Source organism: Tachysurus vachellii, chromosome 3, assembly GCF_030014155.1.
Source record: "Tachysurus vachellii isolate PV-2020 chromosome 3, HZAU_Pvac_v1, whole genome shotgun sequence".
NCBI classification, from domain to species: Eukaryota; Metazoa; Chordata; class Actinopteri; order Siluriformes; family Bagridae; genus Tachysurus; species Tachysurus vachellii.
In genome coordinates, this window is record NC_083462.1 from 7,218,249 (window position 1) to 7,240,792 (window position 22,544).

Sequence of the window (22,544 nt, forward strand, 5' to 3'; positions counted from 1 at the left end):
GAATGAATAAATGAATGAATGAATGAATGAATAAATAAATAAATAAATAAATAAATAAAAACAGCCATACAGGTACAGGAGAAAATAAATGAATGAATAAATGAATGAATGAATGAATAAAAAAAATAATAAATGAATAAATAAATAAATAAATAAATAAATAAATAAATAAATAAATAAATAAATGAATGAATGAATAAAAACAGCCATACAGGCACAGGAGAAAATAAATAAATAAATAAATAAATAAATAAATAAATAAAAACAGCCATACAGGTTCAGGAGAAAATAAATAAATAAATAAATAAAAACAGCCATATTGGTTCAGGAGAAAAATAAATAAATGAATAAATAAATAAATAAATGAATGAAAAAATAAATAAATAAATAAATAAATAAATAAATAAATAAATAAATAAATAAAAACAGCCATACAGGTACAGGATAAAATAAATAAATAAATAAATAAATAAATAAATAAATAAATAAATAAAAACAGCCATACAGGCACAGGAGAAAATAAATAAATAAATAAATAAATAAATAAATAAATAAATAAATAAATAAAAACAGCCATACAGGTTCAGGAGAAAATAAATAAATAAATAAAAACAGCCATACAGGTTCAGGAGAAAAATAAATAAATAAATAAATAAATAAATAAATAAATAAATAAATAAATAAATAAATAAAAACAGCCATACAGGTTCAGGGGCATCATAAAAATGAAGTTCTGGTCCACGTTGAAACCTACTTCATTTATTTATATACACCAGGGGTCTCATTTATAAAGCGTGCGTACGCACAAAACGGGGATGGAAACATACGTACGCCAGTTCCCACGCAAAGGTTGTGATCTATAAAAAACAAACTTGACGGGAGAAACTTGTGCGCACCTTTAAGCAAACTTTGAGACGTGCGTACGCACATTCTGGAGACAAAGGGAATTGGCGACACAGATGGTGAGGTCGTGAACTGACGTTAGATTGTAGAAAAGACATGTGAGAAGAACGATTATAAGAATTAATGACATTTCATTTTCACTCCATTTCATACGTTATATCCACATTATCATGAAGATTAAATCCAACGGTGTTGTTCGTGCCGATTGTTTTAGGCTATATACATCTAGTAAAATCCAAACGTAATTCAAAATGTATTAAAAATAAAATAATACTAATAATCAGCGCTGTCTTACAGTCACATTGTCTACAACGGGAGCGCAGGAGGAGACGGCGTGACTACATGTGATACAGAAAAGCATGAAATACCTTTTTATTAGAGAACTGCAGAACACAGTGTAAAAACGAAATATTTCCCTCAATGTACATATAGCTATCATAAAATGTCAAAGTCTGCAAATACAGTCATGAAGCACAATCGCTACTCATCATCGGTCCTAACTATTACGGTGTTCATTACAAAACCGTCATGAAGAAGTATGTGTTATAACATTTTCGTCTTAAATTTTCGCCCACTAATTAATTCTGTGATTTTGTCAAGGTGTTAACGATCAGTCTAATTGCTAGAAACATATAAATCCTCCGGTGACCCGGGTATGTAATGCTTCATGATGGCACTGATGGCACTGTTGGAGGATTACGCCAATGGCAGAATAAGGAGAGAACGAGTTTTCAGGGACCATGATGATGACTGGCTAATAAGCCGATATAGATTCCCTAGAGCTGTGCTCTTAGATCTATGTGTTGAATAGGGTCCAGTATTAGAGAGGGCAACACGCCGGAACCATGCCATCCCAGTCCAAGTACAAGTCGTCACCACTCTGGGGTTCTTGGCAACCGGCTGTTTCCAGCGGGAATTTTCAGACAGGTAAATTATTTATATAAAAAATAACTATAAGTAATCCTCAACTTTGACTCTAAGACCTTTTTGTATATGAAATAATTCTATTGGAATCTATCATCTCACCCTATAGGTCTGGTATATCACAGCCGTCCCCGAGTGCCATAATATCTGTCGTTTTGAATGGTATACTTAATATGGGTAGTCGATACATCAGGTTCCCCTACACTGTGCGAGAACAGGCCGAAATTAAAATGCAATTTGCAGCAATGTCTGGTTTCCCAAATGTAATCGGCGCAATTGACTGCGCTCATGTTGCTATAAGGGCACCATCTGAAAATGAATTTGCTTAAGTTTAACAATATTAAAAAGTAGAAACTGTAACAATTTTGTTTTTAATATAATTATAACCTGCAGGTGACAGTGGCTACCCCCTGAGACTCCTGACTCTTCACCCCATTTTTAAACCCGCAGAGCGCAGAGGAAACTCATTATAACGAGGTCCACTCTCGTGCCCGCGCAGTTGTGGAGCGTGTCATGGGCGTGTAAAAATGGGGGTGTACAGGGCGGGATATGAGGCTGGTTCACGTACGCACATCTGCGGGAACATTGCTTACAGGTGTGAGTACGCACGGCTTTATAAATCGGAATATTTTTTGGCGCACGCCATTTTTGGCTTTTGGGCGCACGTAAACTTTTAGTAGGGATCCTACTCACAGTTTTATAAATGAGACCCCCGGTCATCAATCCATAGTCCATTAACAGACCGTTTACACAATTATACATTACACCGTAGTGTTAAAATTTACCTTCAGTGGAACTCTTGACTCAACGCCACCGAAAACCTTCAGGATTAACTGGAAGACCGAGTCGCTGAACGACAGAGGAATCCCAGTCACATTACAGTGTAGAGGAATAAAGGTGGAATGGGATGGTCAGGTGTCCATAAACTTATGTTACCATTTATGTTCTCAAGAACAAGACAAATGGTTTATTTATTTATTAATACAAGGTTAGCACTTTACACTTGTCAGGGTTTGAGTGGATCCAAGAACACAGACTGAGTTCACACCTAAGGAACAACTTAGCATAGCCGGTCCATCCGTCATTGGGAAGAACACCAGTGGGGAACATCCACAGAAGCTCCAACATGAGAACAAATAGTTACCCGAGAGTTACCGCTCAGGCTGAGACGTTCCACACCGTTTTTAGAAATGTATAATCATTTAAGAACACATAACTTAATAAAGTTAAAAACTTAACTTTATTGTTGATTGCTTCGGTTGGACATTGGAGACAACCGAAGCAATCCACAATAAAGTCAGTTTAAGTGTTCTTAAAAAATAATAATTGTAAATCTTTTTAAAGTTAAATTTTCATAACTGTGCAAAAGAATTCCACACAACGCAAAGTTTCCATTAAAACAAAAAGATTTTTATTTAATTCTTTTTCTCTGTATATTTTATTATAATAAGACACTTCTCTGCTTGTACATTGCTCCCATGAACTTAAAAATGGCAACAATCGTTTCTGGGAATGTAAGTTGGGGTAGACGAACTTAGATACATACCAATATACATACATGAGTGTATATCAAGGCTCCAGTAATAAACCATAAATGCTATAAACGTAACCACTCCAGGTACCTTAGCGCGGTCGGAAGTATAGTACAATCTTTGAGTATTCCAGGAATACGCTTGAAAGGGTAGTATTATTTACTCATTAACATGGGTACATACGATAATGACCACATTGATAGACAGCTAAATGTTTTAGAAGGGAAGATAATAGAACTCGGAGCCTGATGCATGGCTGTTAATGTTCAGGTTCTCCGAGATGCTAATGAGGATGTGTCCATGCTAAAATGTCAGTGAAGCACCCTCCCCAAGAAAAATAAACCAGAGACAGAAGAATGTTAACTGATTTTTCACTGCAAGTACTTCATTTGGATAAACATACACACACTTGAATGCATATCCATGAGTGTATAGAAGGAACACAGTTTAAACATCCTAATATCATCCCACAAAAGGGTTAAAAAGACATAACTGTCCCACAAAAAAAAGAAAAAAAAAATCCTACCCACCCCAAAAAAAATATACATACAGTAGAAATAATGCAAACACACACACGCATGTCAGTTGCCCTATACACTTGTACATTTCATTTATAAGCTCTATTTAGTTATTCAAACTACTCTCCAAACACAGGCATATCCAGCAAACAAACCCCAACTTACAGCAGTAGTAAAATATCTATGCTGGTCAGAATACACAAGGGCATGTCCTTACACCTGTTACAATTCAGATGTGTACTTGAGGGTTTATTAATTTCTTTTTTGTGTGAGTACATGCAGCTTTTAAGTAACTTCTTAGGTGTATTGCATGTTAACATTTGCAATACTTTTCAAAAAAAGGGTGACAAACCTATTGGTTAAAATAATTGTTATATTTTAATAATGTTTTAACAAGATGACATGAAATTCACGTGTGAAATGTCTGCTATTCAGTCCTACTGAGATGTCCGATACTCCAGATTCACCATGTCGAGCAGAGGCAGCACTTAGGTTTGTTGTACTACTACTTTTAAATGCGTGATGTAATCGAAACTAAATGGATGGTAACCGGACATTGGACAGAGCGCTTGCTTTTTCTCTACATTTACCAGAACTGGTGAGCAAATGCAACAATAGCAAGACTCACTGCCAATTGTGGTGTAAAATGAACCATAATATGACACTTAATAGATGCACAAAACATGGCAGAGATTTTTTTTTTTGGATGATTAGGAGTGTGAGGGTAAAAGCAAGTTTAAACTAGATGGATCTTCAAATAATCAGTATAGTATTCCTTGTTGTAAAGTAGAACAAGAGTAGGCTGGTAAATAAAAAAAAAAAAAGCCTTATAATGAAATAAATTGATGTTCCTGGATGGGGGTAAAGAACAAGTAAAAGTTATCAAAGCCCACGTATTCAGTCATCTTATAGTTGGAAAACTTTTTTTTTCCCTGAACCAAAAAACAAATGAACTCCTTTGCTAGAAAATAATAGATTATTCTATGCAGAGGCTCAAACAGCCAACAATTTATGGAGAAAAACAAAAGAAACAAGAAGGAGAAAAAAAAAAAAAGCAGAAGCAGAGAATCATCATCCAAACAACCTTGAATTAAAAAAAGTCACACTATATAGTTGTGAACAAGGCGCTACAGAAGTGATGTTTGAGATGGAAAACGGGAACGTGTGTATTCACAGGTTGGGCAAGCAGAAATTAGCAATGAACTGAAACAAAAGGAAAAAAAAAAAATCAGGAAGGATTTTGATTAAAAATTTATTTTAATGACCTGCTTTGCAGAGAAAAAGAAACATTACAGCCCTAACTTTTAAAGGGAGGGAATTGTCATGTAAACAATGAGGTAAAAGACGACACAAAAAGGAGGAAAAAGTAAATCTATGAAACATATTCATATTAAAAAGATTAACTGCAGACCTAACCCTGAACCTGAAAAATATGCCGAACTGTTAAACCCCCAACATCGTATAAATACACAGGGACATCACAAACATTGGCCTTCCATAAATACTTCCAGACACTACTCCATGCTACTAATGTAGGCCTCCTACACACTGCAGTCACATGTTGAGCATCCGTGTGTCAGTTTGAGGTCATATTGTGCTTGTATATGCAAACATTTTCTTTATTTGAAGGAGTTGTCAATTAAGGTAATGTGACATTTAACGTGAGTAGAACTTTGGGCTTGTAAAAGGAAAGGAGGTGTGCATGGACAAATAAAAAAGACAAGACACAAAGCATGGGTGCTAGAATGAGTGTGTACATCATCCTCATAACTATATCTTGTACAATAATAATAATGTGGTAATATGTTAGGGGACAAGAATTGATAGATGAGTGGGAAGAGAAAAAGAGGGATGAATTTGAAATGTTGCTAAATTAAAAGGGAAGGTGACAGGGCGGGGGATTCACTTCCTGTTCTTGGGAGATGGCCAGTTGCCACGCCTCTCACCACGATTGGCCCCTCCATTACCCGATACACCACCAGATCCACCACCGGTAGGTGGACCTCTGGAACCTCGACCGCCACTGCCACCAGCACTAACCCTCCGATTCTGCCTTTCCATTCCAGGCCGTTGGCTGGAGAAGCTCCTCTTATTGGCGGCAGATTCTTTAGTAGTCACCTCTCGGTCAACCCCGCCCCCTCCTCCACTTCCTCTTCCCGAAGGATGGTGATGGTGATAGGAAGGATACGGTTTTCCACCACCTCCTCCCCCACCTTCCTTCTCTCGAAACTCTGCAAAGTCACTGCTTTCAGAAGCAGTTTCCCATTCCTCATTGGCCTGATCAGAGTTCTGGTTGGAGACATCTGGAGATTTGGCACCACCAGTCTGGTTGTGGTTATGGTGGTGCTGAGAATGGGGCAAGCCAGAGTTGCCATGGTAATGGTGCTGGTGGTGATGGTGGTGACTATTCAAATTCAGGCTCCCACCCCCAAGATAACCGCTATTGTTATTGTTGGTTGCAGACATATTGGGATTTGCATTCGCAATACTGGTGGTGGTGGGCACATTAGGTGTTCCATCTTGAATTGGATTCTGGGTTAGAGATGCAGACTGCTGTTGTTGCCCACCCACAGCTTCAATTACTCCACTACTTCCATTTATACGGGCTGCGTTCTCCCGCTCCTGTTTAAGCCGGCGGAACCTGGGGGGCTTGTCTTGCTGATGTTGGGAACGGCCATGGCGCCTGCGACGAGGAGGGCGCTCAAATCCTCTATTCAGTATGTTTCTCCCATCTGTATTAGGCAAAGGAACTAGTTTGGAACCAGAGGAATTGGAGCTGTTTAAGGTTTGGGCCACACCTCCATTTTCAGTGCCCAACTGGGCAGTTGCAGGTACTGTATGATCAGAGATTACTGAAGAGTTTACACCATGGTTCTGAGACGGACCCTGCTCAGTTGCCTTCTCTTTCTTTTCCCCATTAGATCCATGGCTTGGTTCTTTAATTAAGGAAGTCGGTGGGGGTATGTGCTGCTTTCGAGCTGATGCAGAGGATTTAGCAGACACACCTTGAGAAAAACCAGGCCCGGAACGGTGTCCTCCAGACATACCTCCTCCACTGCCTGAACTTCTACAGATACCACCACCAGCGGCACCTCCACCCCTGCCACGTCTAGATGGCACTCCTCTAGGAGTAAACACTCTGGTTTGGGTATTTCTGGGTGGTGCTGAAGAGGATGCATTACCCATGCCTATATTCTCTCCCCCTGTTCCTTTCTTGGCAGTTGGCTTACGATCCTCCTTGTCAGAGTGTGCAAGGTCACTAGCAGCACTCTCACTGCCGGTTTCAGAACCCCTTTGCCTTCTTCTTTTCGGCACTTCTTCATACTCTGAGCCCTCGCTTCGGGTTTCGCTGTGGTTTCTGGCACGTCCAGGGTTTGGCTGAGAGCCTCCTTGTCCATGTCTGCCAGAAGACCCCTCCCTCTTATGATCTTGGTTGGAGGAACCATGCTGATAACCACTGCTGGCAGTGGATCTGTAGTCTCGGCTGCTTCTGCCTCCTACCCTACCACGGGCACTGCCTGTGTAACTGCCCCTGTAGCCTCTGCCTCGGCCATAGAACTCACCCCTTCCACGGTTTGCTCGGTTTCCTCGTGAAGAGCCGGCATGGTATATAGCACCCCCTGCACTGCCACTTGTCTCATAAGAATGCTCTCTGTCCCTCCTTGAATGTGGAGCTAAAGAGGCAATGGTTTGAACAGGGTTTTCTCCTTCTTTGGATGCTTTACCCCCACCAGCACCTCGCTCCTTTCCACCATTTCTTGGCTTTCCTAGAGGAACAGTTTCATCCTTACTAGAAGGTCCAGATGAAGCTTGAGAACTGGACACTGACACTTGCTTGAATGACGCATGACTGGCATCTTGGTCTTTATCCTTTACAAAGGAAACAGTGTTTTTCTCTCCTCCCTCACCTTCACCAACCTCCCTCTTCATTTCCTTCAGCACAGGACGCTTAATAGGACCCACTCGCTTGTTGGGGTTGCCACCTCCTAATTGGACAGCAGCCTTATCAATTTGATTTGGCATGTCTTCCCCTCCTGTGTTTCCACCCATTCCAGAGCCTCCCTTTCTATTATGTGCAGCTCCACCACTTGCACTACTGCTTCCAGGCCTTGGGCCCCACTGAGTTTCAGTCTTTTGCTCCCGCCCACGAGAGTTAGATTTGGGGTGGTGGTGGTGGTGGTGATGCTGCACTGAATGCTGGGAGGACTGTGTGTGAGGGTAGGTATTCCCTGTTTTGTCCTGTTTCCGTCCAACACCCCTGGGCCCAGTGACATGCTCATGCTGGGGTGGGGGGTCATGTAGTGACTGCTTGCTGCTGCCATCTTCTCTGGCTGAAGAGGATGAAGAAGAAGAAGAGCAGGAAGAAGAAAGGCATGGCAAGGGAAGTGGAGGGGATGTTTCAGTCTTCTTGGGCTCTACTCCTCTCTCCCGCTCTCTACTATTCTCCTGCTTGTGTATATGGAGAGTGTAGTGTGGGGGATGAGCATGGTGATGCTGCAAATGGGGGTTGTTCTCCAAGGAAGTAAGATCAGCACGACCATTGCGGTCAAAGTGGGTATGTGAAGCACCCCAGATTTGACTCTGCTGGCCACCCTGCAGGGCTTCATCTTGATGTCCAAAGCCACAAAGATCTCCAGCACCATTAACCCTCTGCTGTGGGTGAGAAACCATCCTGGATCCATTATCCGGGAAGCTGCTGTAATTTGCACGCCCTCCCAGAAAGGGCTGGTGATGGTTAGCTTGAGTCCTCACAGGGGATACCGCCTGATCCGTGGAGCCAGCAGGAGAGTTAGTGCCCACACCAGGTGGTTGAATGGAACCTGTACCTCCCTCTCGACTGCGCACTGGAGGAGTGTCACTCCTGGTACATATGAAAGACAAAAATATTAATATAAATTTTACTATTAAAGTCTCATTGATACTCAAGCTCTCACAGTCATCATCTATATTTATTAGTATTTGCGTCAATGAATAAATCAGTAAAACAAAATAAGTAGTTGAAAGATTTTTTTTGTGTAGACACAATAATATAAATACTATTAAACATGTTGTACAGCTGAATATTTGAAATATTGTAGCAGGTTATTCTTTTAAGGCTGTTTGTCAAAAGTATCCAGATTTCAAGAGATTAAAATCATACAAAAATCTTTACCTGACACCTTTGCCCATATCCTCCTCCTCAAGAGCTTGTTTCTGCCTTAAAGGTGAACTCAGAGCCCGACCCTCTCCGCTCCCTGGGAAAACCTCTGGTCCCCAAGCCAATTTAGGATCCATGGGTGGTGTGCCACGATGAGGATGAGGGGGACCGCTATGCTGCTGCCGGTCAAACTGCTCTGAGCCAGAGCCACCAGAATCTGAGCGCTCCCGACTCATCAGCCCTGAAAAAAAAATAATAAATTCTATGAGACATAAAAAGCAAGTGTCAATCAATTCATATAGAGTGAATATATAAAATCAACATCATATATAACATTGACATGAAAATTTGTGGACATACCGGTGGGATGCATGCTGGCTGAATAATAATCCATGGGCGGGGGGCGAGGCCCCTGCATCATGCGAGGGTCCATGTAAGGCATCATCACCCACCGAGGATCAAAGTTCATAGCCAAAGGTGGAGGCCTTCCCATGGAGCCAGGGGGGTATAAAGTAGGCTGTTTAGGACCAGGCTGTGGTGCGGCACCAGGAGTTGGGCCCTGCTGGGGTGCTTGGGCCGCCTGGCTGTGCTGATGCTGCCACTGCTGCTGCTGCTGTTTCAGGAGCTGTTCCTGTAAACAATCAATGGCAGAACAGTTTCATAATCCAACCAGTATAATTACACAAATCCATCGATTCTGCAAGCTTACAGTATTAAGAAATACGAGTTTGAATATCTATTGTACATTTCTGCAGGAGTGGTTGCATAAGCCCTCATCTCCATGTGGATCATATTTCACCATTCTCTCTCTTCTGATTATGTCACGCAACTGTGGCGCTGTTTGAGTTGTGGATACACAGCAGGAACAGCAGTAAAACCTTCTTCCTGTTTCTGATGAAAATATTTTCCCATCCTACAGCTACGGATTCAATGACAGTTGCTTTTGCCTAATTACTACAGACGTACAAGATCCAAGAATTTTTTCAAAAATAAATTGAAGTAAATAGCAATAAATGAAATGTAATAAAAGTTTGAGAGATAAAGCAGAGGATTTGTGAACACAGAACATCTCAGAACAGACACCAACCTGTTGTTGCCTCTGGAACCGGGGTGGGAGGGACTTCTGATACTTGGAAAAGCCCTGGCCAGTCATTCCACCACCTGGCCTTCCTGTTCCCCCTGTAATTGCCTCTACCTTCGCTATCTCATCTCCACTTCTGTTGCTGCGAATGTGTGTGCTGCTAGACACTGGCTCCTCTTTGACTTCCCCTGGTACTGGGACATCATGGGGCTGCTGATGTTGGGAGGCAGGAGGCTGAGCAAGCTCTGGAAAAAAGGAAAGAACAGAATAATTCAGAAGTTGTTTTACTGTTATCCTGGAGTTAAAAAGGATCAAACAGATTTTACACGATAGTTCTCAAACAGGAGAAGACTAACCAGTGTTCGAGTCATAGCTACTGTTGCTGCCAGCTCTTTGTCTGTTATTAGCAGTCAGTGCCAGTGTAGCACCACCCAACTGAACAGATGCAAGAGGTGGTTCCTCTGTGTCCACACAGGGTGAAGGGGGATGACTGGTGCTAGATGAAGAGACTGAAGCAGTAAGGGAAGGAGTGGGGCTGTTTGCAGGAATGTCAACAGCAGCACTGGGCTTCTGCTGTGGTTGCTGCTGCTGCGGTGGTGGTTGCTGCTGCTGCTGTTGTCGTTGCTGCTGCTGCTGCTTTTCGTCAAGCCTCTTTAACTTTTCAGCACATGCAGCACGGCGCTCTTCTTCCATCCTGCGCTCCTCTTCCTCACGACGACGCCGGGCACGCTCGACAGCTGCAGATATCTCTGACGATGACTGCTTTCTCCGCTGGCGCCATGTCTCATCTTCATCCTCACCCTGCGTCTGATTTTGCAGAGCATTTGATGGAGGAGGTGTAGGTCCCTTGTGCTGCTGGACCTGAGCACCAGATGGCTTCTGGGGTGCTGACTGGTTTGTGGACCGTTCCTGCAGATAGGAAAAATGTCTGTGACTATCACAGCCCTTCCCAGATTTATATTGAACACCATGAATATGCTAATATCGGGGCAGTCGATATAGGCACAAACATGTAACTCCTGAGGTTTTCCTTGCTTGAATGGAAAGATTGAAGCAAAATAAATAAAATATCATGGTCAAAGACCAAAATTAATTTGGACATGGTTCACTGTTCTGTATGCATAAAGATTTGCAACTAGTTTTCATTTAAAGAGTAGGGTTCCCTTTATTTCATCATTTATTTTTAATTCAAGTAATCATAATCATGAGTCTTCACACCAGTGGCAGCAACTGCAGTAGTGTGTACAGGGATATACAAATGTGGGGAGGAAAAAAAAAAACTTGTACAACTAGACCAGCAGTTGGAAAACACATCAAGTGTATGAAATTTGGCCAATGAGGATTTGCTCAACCGTGATCTAAACTTTGGTTGAAATTCTCTACAAGGGTCTCATTTATACCCTTATACCCACCACAAGGCAGATTTTGTCCTTTTGTAACTTGGACCCGTTCCCCATGTACCTGTCGGTTGTAGGAGTAGGGTCCCTGCCCTAGAAGTGAACCTGGTGGGGGGGAGGGCTACTCCCGAGGGCCACCGTGTCCAAGTCTATGCCCCTGCATATAGGCAAAAGCACCTGCCAGTGAGTCATCCAGTAAGCATTTCACGTGCCCTTCAAAGCTCGTTCTTGTCATCATAGTGACTCGTAACGTGATGGTTGTTACGAAAAAAAAGCTTTTTTTTTTTTGTGGGAATCATGTGGGCCTTACCTGGTAGGATCCAGTGCTTGCCTGACCACCCCAGTTGCTTCCTCCCTCCTCGGCCCAGTTTGGCTTGCCGGAGGGTGCTGGCGTAAAGTCGTCACTGGGGACAGGAGGAGTCTGCCTTGCATTGCCTCCACTCTCGGATACCCTGGAACGTGAACTTGGGGCAGGTCCATCATGGGATTTCTGCTGCTCCCTTTGTTCCCTAAATGGATATGAAAATGACATGCATTCAAATTCTAAATATATTTACTACCTAAATATCATCACCATCATGCAATTTAGTATTTTTCAGAAACATACAGAATTCCATTTTTGCTTTCATCCTCCTCTTCATCCCTCTCATCTTCACCTTCATCATCGCTGAACTTTAACTTGGCTGAGTAGTCGATTTCCTCTTGTGCCCCTGATTTAAAAAAAAAGTGGTTAGGGGGGAAAAAACATCCTTAAAAATAAATAGGAAATCAAAGCTTCTCATGCACAATCCCTACCAGCCCATCCTTCATCTCCATCATGGTCAAGTTCATCTAGCTCCTTGAGGTCATCCTGTTTTAGGATAGAGGGGCGTTTGACCACCTCACCATGGGGGCCACCAGGTGGCCTCCCCTCGGTTGCAGGCCCACACTGCGAACGAGAGAATCTGAGGAAAAAGGAAGAGGGCAGTTAAGAGTTGTGAACTGCACTGTAAAAGTGAACGTATATTAAAACGCAATAAACTACAACACTAATGAATCAAAAATGAAAAAATAAAACAGCTCCAATTTTATTGTGCACATCTGTGCAGCATGGTTTAATGTCGATTGACTTCGAGTAAACCAACTTCCAGTTATGAAAAACACTCGAACATTCAGAAAAATAGCCACCCTTATGGAGTTGAACAGTGCAAGACAAATGTTTGGAAAGAATTTGCATTAATCAAAGTGTCTTGGTGTACAACCTGCTCTTTTAGTAAATACAGCAAATTCAAAATGCTTGCGATTCAAAAATCACGTGAAACAAGCTAAAGTCACAAACTGCAATTAAACTGATGTGTTTATTAGGAAAGTTAAAAATATCTGCTAAAACGGTTTTACATGGGGATCGCAGGGACAGTACTAACACGCCTTACCTATGGGCCTCACTGGGAGGTGGATACCTGTACGGCCCTTGTGGACCATATGGAGTTGGGAAGGGCAAGTAAGGAGGGAACATCTGAAAAAGAACAGACAGTAGAAAACAGGTTAGAGAAGTTTCATTTCAAATGCAGTGTGTCCCTTTGTCATTAATATTTGGTGCATGTGGCCCAAATTTAATGGCCAGTATATAAGAAAGGCTAGATAAGACTTTTTAAAAGTTTTAAAAAAGTAGAAATTTTAACACAACATATAACTGCTAAATTATCTACAAAAATGTACCATATTGAACAAAAACACATGCCACTGTTACAATAGTGTTGACCACCTCATTGGGAGGTTTTTTATTGTGGACCGAGCTGATGTTAAAAGATTACAAACAAAAAGAATTGTATACATATCTGACACCACGGTTTTTTAACCCCGAGGTGATACAAAGTGGTAAAATTCTTGGAACTTACAAAGGGGGGCAGGATTCCTCTGTAAGGAGGGAACTGCGGGCCAACCGGCTGAGGGAGGGGAAGAGTGGGGCTGCCTGCAGGCGGGTTTCTAGGTAGCCCATGGGTGGGATTCTGAAGGAGAGGGGCCCCAGCTGCACCCTCCATTCCCATGGCTCCCCCAACACCGCCCTCCGCTACCCCCTCCCCAGCTATGGTGGGCGCCATTAAGCGGCCCCCACCATCCCGCCAACTCGTCACATCTGGAAAAGAAAGGCAGGTATTTACAAAAAAGAAATGTGATCCGGATCCGAATAATGTATTATGTAGCAGACCACAATAGCTCCACATCCACTGAAAAGACATCAATGGGAAAAATATAAAATATAAAAAGCCTGATATACTAACTCTGGGGGCGGAGGCTTGGTCCTGGCCCATACCACTGATCTGCAGTGGCCTGTTCTTTGCCAGCTTTGTCCTGGTCTCCCGCCGCCTGCAGGGTGGGAAATTCCTCGCGAGAGAATGGCGATGGTTGGTTTGATCCCTTTCCACCTGTTCAGAGCCAGGAGTGAGTAGCCATAATAGCAGTAGTGTAGTCATGTCACCGCTTAAAATCTCTCATTTGATTTAAAACTAAAATTTAAAAAAAAAAAATGTTGCCTTTGGTGCAGATTGTAAAGGTGAAAGAAAAGGTGACAAATAATATTAGAAATCACAAATAAAAAGTGCCACTGAAAAACTGATTTTCAACACTGCCATGAAACAATTCTTGCTATTCTTTGATTTAGCTCTGCCATTTTTCCTTAAAATGTAACTGATTAAATAAGAGAAAGGGCCATGTCAGAGGTCGAATAGGTAGGATTTTAAATATTTTATTGCGACTGCATGGGGAAAACTTTTCCTTTAAAAAAAAATGTGCACAAAACTGTACATTTTATCTGGGGAACAAGAACTCACCATCTCCTTGTGCTCCAAGAGTAACACTGGCCTGAGCCCAGGACCTTGTCCCTGCGACTGTAGCTGTAGTTTGGGCCTAGAAAGGACAAGGTCAAGTTCACTTATATTTAAAAAATAAAATAATGTATTTCAGCAGTATGTCATGGGAGTAATAGCGGAATCATTGAACACAAAATGTTGCACGAAATTAGGATGCGTTCGATTTGAAATATTAATGTGGAAAACAACAAGCAGTGCTTTATAAAAATGCACGCAGCGGCACCTCTTGAGCTGGAGGTGTTCTCGGCAGGCTCGGTGCAGGTGTCTGTGAAGCCGCAGGCTGCTGCGACTCCGGCTGCGGTGCTGATGATGCATCGGTACTGCGGGAATAAAAAGTATACGATTTTTCAATACTGTACACCAGACGTGTGTGATCTAGGCAAGACAGTAAAATTAACAGTAATTTGAAAATAAATAAATATAAAAATGGAGCAAATAATAATGAAATCTTGTCACTGAAAAATTATTTTATTTATTCATTCATTCAGTTTTTATGGTGTATGGGAACAGTAATCACATCCTTCAGCATACAGGAAAATACAGGATCACAATGCCACTGCCGAAATCAGCGTTTGGCCTCGTTTAAACCACACATTTCAACTAATGTAAGACTGCATGGTGTAATTCACAGCCAATACAAATAACCATGACCCTCCAGGACCACAGTTCAATAAGGTAAGTTTCTTTCACAGCTGCTCTATTCGGAAAAAAAGACCCTAGGAATTTCTTTACCAGCCAATGTAATCAGAATCTTTGTGCTTCTTTATAATGTAGTGTAGCTCACTCACCTCTTTGGGTCTGCTGATTCTGGCTTGCTTGCCCATCCTGTGCCGTCTTTGGGAACGAGTGAGACGTTGGGGTCGTTGCCTTTATTCTCCGCCTTCAAACTTGGCAGGTTGGCTGGGGGGGGCATGCGCCGTGCAGAGGCAACTTTACCGAGAGACTGCAAGCCATGACGAGGGGCAACTACGGAGACAAATTTGAGAGAAAAACCGAAAGCATGAATAGGTTTTCAGATGGCACCGATCTTATAAAAGTAGTTGCAAAGTAGAAGAAAGAGGAAGTAAATGTAAAAATTCCCCTTGTTCATTTGTAGCTCAGGCTTGAGCAGCTATCTGATAAGAAAAGCACTTGGAACTCAGAACTGGTACACAATTAGTTATTTCTAAAACTAATGATAACAAATGCAAAACGAGAGAGAGAGCGAGAGAGCGAGAGAGAGATGTGCATGCGTGTCATTTTTAGGGGACATTTTAAAATATCAATTGTATAAGCAGATCAGGTTAGACCTTTTCATAATGTAGGCTCTAAAATGAAGTTTTACTACACCAAGCACAGACAAATGGGACAAGTGAGTGTATCATGTGTCCATGCTATAGGTGCTAACAGCCTTGTAGTGATTCTGTACACTACTACTGTAGAAGTAACAAATGTCTGGTTTTCCTCAACCTATTAACTGTGTATTAATAACTGGAGAGCTCAAAACACTTAACACAACAGTCAGTCATACCAGATTTGCATACTGACTGGCTAATCCCACATCGGTTATCCTAATCATGGTTGTGGTGGTTGTAGAGCCCCTCATTGGAACACTGCATGTGAGGTGGGTTTGCACACTGGATGCAACACCAGTCCACCACAAGGAACCATACACACACACACACACCAAAGAAACACACTGCCAATCAAACTACCTAAATGTTTTTGAGAGGTGGGAGAAACCTGGAGCAACCAGAGGAAACCAGCAGAGAGAACATGCAAATACCCAGTACACCAAGCTCAGGATTGAGCCTCGGACCCTGGAGCTGTGAAGCAGCAACACTACCTGATGAGCTGCCTAAGTTGTTCAGCTGTTCTAATGTTTTTATGAAATAATGCATAGCAGCACAACCTGATGCTAAAATTATTTATAAAAATGTCATCAGGTCTTTCATGTACTCAATGAAAGAAAAAAAAAATAGGGATTCCATCTTTTAATAGTTTTGATCAAAACATTTGAGTAAACAGGATAATTTTCCTTTAGCTCATGAGCAAATGCGTGTAAGAATGAAAGAATCTTGACCGCGTCTATTTACAACACGTACCAGACTCTCTAGTGAGCTCAGCGCAGTAGTGTAGATTACGTACAGCTTCGACATGAAACTGAGGAGGGCCAAAAAGAGCTGGATCGCATTTACTGTTAGCACAGCGCCAGTCTTGGACTGCAAACATGAGGCTTGACACCAAAACACCCTCAAAGTCTGCCACAGTGAAAGGCAGAGGGCAGTATTAGCAAGAAGATTCATTTTCTCTGGAATAGATCATTTTACAGTAGCGGATGCAAACTGAATCCTAGTCTGAGCTGAAGCAGTGAGCATGAGCCAGACACCATTTATTTTGGCTTCTGCCCAAGTGAGAGCAGAATAAAGGATCAGAAGTGTTCAAAGCAGTAGCCCAGATGGCCGGGACAAGATGATCACATAACCAGTTCATTCTTTTTTTATTCATAGCTGCTTGACAGACAAGTAGGCTCAAGTGAGCTAGTAGTCGGTAGAGGGGATTTTTCCTGTTTCTTTCAGAACCAGAGAAAGGATGGAAGAAAAAAAAAACTGCTGACGTCCACAACGCTCATGATTTAATTCAGAGTGTATATTTTAACATAAGAAACTTCACAGAGGCGCGATGTGAAGTCTCAATACGTTGAGATGTTACTGTACATGAACGTTGTTTTACTTTTGGCTGCACTCTGTTCGAAGGCGCCACAGCGGATCATCTGGTCCGCATATTTAATTTGACAGGTTTTAAGACAGGTCCATTTTTTTTCTACCCTATTTTATCCGGCCTTGAGACCAGTACTGAGAGTAAGCTCTTAAGTGGCTCCTTGCCCAGGAATCGAACCTGGGCCATGACAGCGTGGGATCCTGCCTCTGGACCACCAAGAGTCTGACTGTACATGAAAGAAGCATTAAAAAATATGAAATACATACCAACAGGCTTTTGTACTTCAAGGCTCTTTCCTTTGTAGGTATCAAACAGGTTGAGAGATGCATACTTGGTTTTGCCATCCTTCCCCTTTGCTGTTTGCCCAGAGCGCTCTGACATTGCGCTGCACGCTCATTGAGTATGAAGAGACCTGAGACTGGCAGAAACAAAGAAGAGAAGGACCTTGTGAGATGGAGAGGGATAGAATTACAGTCATAAACAGATGCTACTAAAATCAGTACACAAATTTTATTCTGGCATTTTAATTATGTCTGGGAAGTACATCCTAATAATGGACATCAGAACAAACTGTTCTGAGAATACTGCACTAGTCATCTGTACTTTACACAGTTAACTTGTTCAATAAATGTTTTGCTGCAGCTTCCCCTAAAAGGTGAAGAAAAAAAAATCAAAGGAGGGAGCAAATGAGCGTACTGGTAAGGTTACAGATCCTTCCTGACAAGATTTACACAATTAACCTCTTATCATGCCCAGTGGTATGTAGAACAATCCTGAGTAGGCCTTGTTGACCTTAATATTGGATTAAGGAGGTAAGAGGGAAAGATCTAAGTGAGTTCAATCACAACGTCTTCTCAACTGGCTGTTGAGCAGGGACTAAAGAAACAATACTACAATAAACATGGCTAGAGTCGAAAGCGCATTTATAGCGGAACGTCAGGTGATGGAAGGGGCAGCATGTGATGTGACGGTGAGCAAGAAAAGACTGTTTGTCTACACAGAGACATTAGGACTGTGGGGTGACAGAATTGTTCATTGCAAATATATGTGCATGTCAGAGTTCAGCAATGATTTGGGGGGAAAAAGGTGATCTGTTCACACACACATCAGACACGTATGCAAGATGGCTGCCACATGCATCCTGTGGTGGTTCGACAAGTCGCTAGGCCACGTTGTCAGAAACGATCGCGACATATCTGCACGGTGCAATGCCAACGTAAATAGTGGCAGCAGTGCACCACCATGTTTTTCATAGTTGTAGCACAGCTCCAGACACAGGTGTCCTGGCATCTCTTGTCTGTCTCATCTCGTGGTCTTGGTTGGATGTGATAGGCACAAGTCATTAATGATGCAAATATTAACTACATACTCTAAATATAAAATTTGCTTCGTTCTGGGAGAAACAAGATCGATTCTCACGGCTGCAGCGGCTTGCAAGTAGAATCTTGTGCATTCCTGAAACAAGAGGTGCGAGCGAAAGCTCATTTATTGCAGCTGGCCGTGTTTTAGAGACACTGCGGAATCGCCTGAATCCTGGCACAGTTTATCAAAAAGCTATAAGGAGATGGTGTGTTTTGTAGCCTATAAGCAACGAGTTATTGGGAAAAATAACTCGCCTGTTCTGGAAGTTCGGAATCAGAATCAGTTTATTGCTGAGTAAAAAAATGACTCACCTATTCAGAATCAGAATCAGAATCAGAAGATTTACATGTACCTGGCAATAAACCTGATTCTGATATTTACTGAAACGGAGTAAAGTCTGTGCTTATGCCATTAATCTGGCCAAAGATCCTTTTGTTTCATAAATAAATAAATAAATAAATAAATATTCATTTAAAAGCAGCATCCAATCCTGCTTAAATTAAATCATGTATATTTTCTTTAAATAAGCAGTAATAATCCATCTATTTTAATAATGCAAAACCCAAAAGTTTTCTGATTGAGTATTGTCGTTACAGTATACTCAAGGATACTCTCCCATTGGATCTAAAGGCAGACCATATATTTAAGTGTAAATGTTCCTGCGACAATCAGACCTACGGTTTCAAGCCAAACATTTGTGTTTGCAAAGCAACGTTAATTTAAACATGAATGCGGTTCTGATTTTAAACAGTTTGTGCGATCAACATGCAGTTAAACCAATCAACAGGGAGCACCTGACATCATGAAATGTCACAGAAAAAAAACAAACAAAAATGAGCTGAACATCATGCACAAGTGTGTGAGATCTAAAGATACAAGAACAGTGAATATGACTCTCGCAAGGACCGGACAGATGTGGTTGCCATGGAGATGCGTTAAAAATGATGTCCCTCTGCATGTGTGAGCGTGCTGAGAGAGAGAGAGAGAGAGAGAGAGAGAGAGAGAGGCCGGAGCCATGGCAACACCAGGGTTGCCGGTGTGTGTTTCACTGCTGGCCAATAAATCCCACACAGATTTAGTTCAATGTGTACACTAAAGCTTCCCAGTTTATATAACAGCAGCATGTATACTGCACCTTGTGTTGTAGTGTAAGCATTACAACTGCAATTTCTTAAAATAAACTGATGCACAATATTATGTAGAAGTAGACCGGCAGAGTTTGAATCATCTCGGCTCTCCTATCCATCCTAGCATGCTTGTAACTTTATCATACACAGAACAGCAAAGACAACTGGAACTAAACAAAGCAACTCCCTAGGAGCACCTTCAGATCTAATTTTAAGCGTTTGTATTTTATTTTTGGGTAGCAGACTAAAACAACACGTCCAAGAGCACATAAACGAGGTTCTCTCGGGTTCTAGTCAATGGAACTGAATAATTTTCTGTTCCAAACTGACCTGCAAGACAGAAACTGAGCCAAAGGACAGAGCTGGAAGACTACAGAAACATCAAGTGTGGATGTAGAGACACCCACAAAACTGCAAATAAGTACACAGACAGCTCAGAGACGTGGAAAACGTTCTGACTCACTTTTATGACAAGAAAAAATATTTATTTATATACACACTATTACTACTACTACTAATAATAACAATAATAAGCGAGAATGAGAACCTCAGCCAGCTGGGGTGTGTGTTTACAGCTTAACAGCTCTGTGCAGACAGACAGGCCATTCTCTGTTTATGCCAATAATATTAAATAATTATACAATATAATATAATGACTAGCCAATAGTATAAATTGTGTTTTTCACACAATGTTCTATTGAACTGTCACGAGGACGTGTTTGATTATTCTGGATGCGTGTGACTAAACACTGTAAATGGTCATACAAACTTTTACTAATAAATGCTTTCATATCAACTCGTATCCATAAAAAAATAAAAAGGTGACATATAAACCAAAACTGTTTTGGTTTTTGTTAGATACACACTGATGTGTAAAGAGACGCTGGCACAGAGATACAGTTAGCTACATTATTTCTGCTTTCACCAAAACGGCCACTATATCGTAGTATAAAGTTTCTGAATATCGCGGTTAGTAGATCATACCGTAAAAAATATCATACCGATGCAGCCTCCGTGATTTTTAGCAGGATTTCGTGTATCGTCACTACAGAAAACTAACCGAGTGCTTTCAACACAAGCACGGTTCGTTTTCGGAATCAAAACACTCGTGATCTTATTTTTAACTCGTAAAACAATGAGTCCAAACGTCGTGTTTATCGTGAGACATTTTAAAATGAGGTCATGCGATGGCCGGTGAGCTCAAGCTAAAGGCCTTTAGCAACATGCTACCTTAGCAACAAGCTAAGCGTTAACGGAAACGACACTGCGTCGATATACAGAAGACAAACGTTTGAGAAACTCTGCTTGGTGATTACATAAACTGTTAAATCCCCAAAGCGACAGAATGAAAGCGAATTAAACGGGCTAATGAAGTTCCCCGTTAGCCGGGTTAGCATTGCTGAGCTAGCTGTTAGGCCTCTCCGTGGTTAAGGATGGGAGGAAAGAAGCGTTAAGGCTTCGTAATAAAACCGTGATTATAACCACACCAGTTAAACCGAACAAACTAATAACTAGTATAAAAAATAAATAAGAAGGAAACATTTGTGTAAGGTTTGTGAGGTGGGTTCAGTGACACGTTAGCCAACGCATTACTTATGTGTTACAGGGCGGTGTTAAAATTCACACGCACGGATCTAAAGATACAAAACATAAACAGCAGCGATAATATAATATCTAATCGTTTATTTTTTATTATCATTATTATTATCAGATTAAGACCGGATCAAAGCTGTGCACCGACTCATTTACAAGAACAAAACACAAAATGGCGCCCGCTCGGGTGAAGGCCGTTAGCATGGTGCTAACTCGCCTCGGAAATCTGTTACGATACGTGACGGCGTTTCTCCTGCATTTAACGGCGATTTTTCACACTCCGTGTGCGCGCTGACGGCGTTAAGAGACGTTTACGAAGGCTCTTAATGGCTCTACGGAGACTTATAGCGTGTTAAGTTTGGAAGGAGGAAAAAAAAGTTAGCACCGCGACCAAACACAGACGTTGACCAAACACAGGACAGGATGGTCCGTTATTAAGATTGAACAGAAACGTTAACGCGGTTTAAACACTGAGAAGCTAAATGTGTGCTTGTAGATAAACGTTCAGGTTGAACAATAAAGCTGTTATGACGCTATGCTAGCTACGGGTCAGGATGTAAAGCTAAAACACTCTGAACCAGGAGAGTAACGTCGACACGAATAACAAATTAATGCACGTTTACTAACCTGGTCTTGTTCCGACTCGTCTCGAGGTTGTTATCGCTGGATTAGTTAATGAATAAACGTGAACTAGCCTTATAGCTAATCACCTAAAGCTCTGATGTGCAGCCAAATCCGGGCAGCTCGCGCAGCAACAAGCCTCAATAATAATAATACAAATTATGTGTATTTATCAGACTGGGAACACTGTAGGCGGGTGTGTGTGCAGTGAAGCTTACTTGTACTCCTTTTTCTTTTTTTTTTCTTTCTTTTTTTCCCCCCCACAAAACAAATGAAAAAGGGAAAATAAAATGTTATAGAAACGTAATCGATCCGTCAACTACAAGAGCCGTCAACGGCTACTGAAGCTGTAGCGCAGAGAGGGGCGGAGAACAAGGTGGGAAGGGGGCGTGGTCTAATTAGAATAATAGACTTCGAATCCGCCCGGGGGCGGGGCTTAACACTCAGGCAAATTCAACAATCCACAGGGGCAACTGTGGGGCCACAATTTACAGATGGGGGGGGGCAATTCTTTATTCATTATTCAATTGCAGATTTCTGTAACAACACACTGGAGATCGACTTGATGAATAAAATGATGCAGGTTTATTAATGATAGATAAAAAAAAGAGATCAGTTACAGGCCAGTATGTAAGCAGACAACGCAAAAGTTGGGGAATAAATACACAGGTAACTGTCCTCAGACACTGGAGTATCACTGGAGCGACAGGCAAGTCTTTATAATACACAGGGAAGAGAACTTCACCTGGGTAACAGGTGAGGTTTTATAAGACACAGGAAACAGGTACGATTTTAAAGTG

General features: G+C 41.7%; 1 protein-coding gene across 3 annotated transcripts; it reads right to left on the reverse strand.

Annotated features, from left to right (window-relative positions):
- Window positions 1–3,215: 3,215 nt before the first annotated feature.
- Window positions 3,216–22,096, reverse strand: prrc2a (proline-rich coiled-coil 2A). 3 transcript variants are annotated; one of them, XM_060865587.1, is made up of 17 exons: window positions 21,963–22,072; window positions 21,751–21,883; window positions 17,308–17,459; window positions 15,130–15,307; window positions 14,565–14,661; window positions 14,303–14,378; window positions 13,754–13,897; window positions 13,370–13,608; window positions 12,905–12,987; window positions 12,288–12,436; window positions 12,100–12,202; window positions 11,803–12,001; window positions 10,452–11,004; window positions 10,102–10,340; window positions 9,375–9,645; window positions 9,030–9,255; window positions 3,216–8,738 (listed from the first exon to the last, which is right to left on the reverse strand). In XM_060865587.1, the coding sequence occupies exons 3-17, from the start codon at window positions 17,420–17,422 to the stop codon at window positions 5,780–5,782; spliced, it is 5,631 nt and encodes a 1,876-aa protein (XP_060721570.1). In that variant the 5' UTR covers window positions 17,423–17,459; window positions 21,751–21,883; window positions 21,963–22,072; the 3' UTR covers window positions 3,216–5,779. The 3 variants fall into 3 exon arrangements, with proteins under 3 accessions (XP_060721570.1, XP_060721569.1, XP_060721568.1); XM_060865586.1 differs by lacking the exon at window positions 21,751–21,883 and having other exon boundaries at window positions 21,963–22,096; XM_060865585.1 differs by having other exon boundaries at window positions 21,751–22,095.
- Window positions 22,097–22,544: the final 448 nt, after the last annotated feature.

What these genes read in the sequence shown, in the direction of transcription:
- prrc2a (XM_060865586.1), bottom strand. Translation starts at nt 17,422, where the DNA reads ATGTCAGAGCGCTCTGGGCAAACAGCAAAGGGGAAGGATGGCAAAACC. An exon ending in GAAAGCAAAAATGGAATTCT is followed by an intron (nt 12,002 to 12,099) that starts GTATGTTTCTGA and finishes ATATCCATTTAG; the next exon opens with GGAACAAAGGGAGCAGCAGA. An exon ending in CAAGCACTGGATCCTACCAG is followed by an intron (nt 11,005 to 11,802) that starts GTAAGGCCCACA and finishes TCCTATCTGCAG; the next exon opens with GAACGGTCCACAAACCAGTC.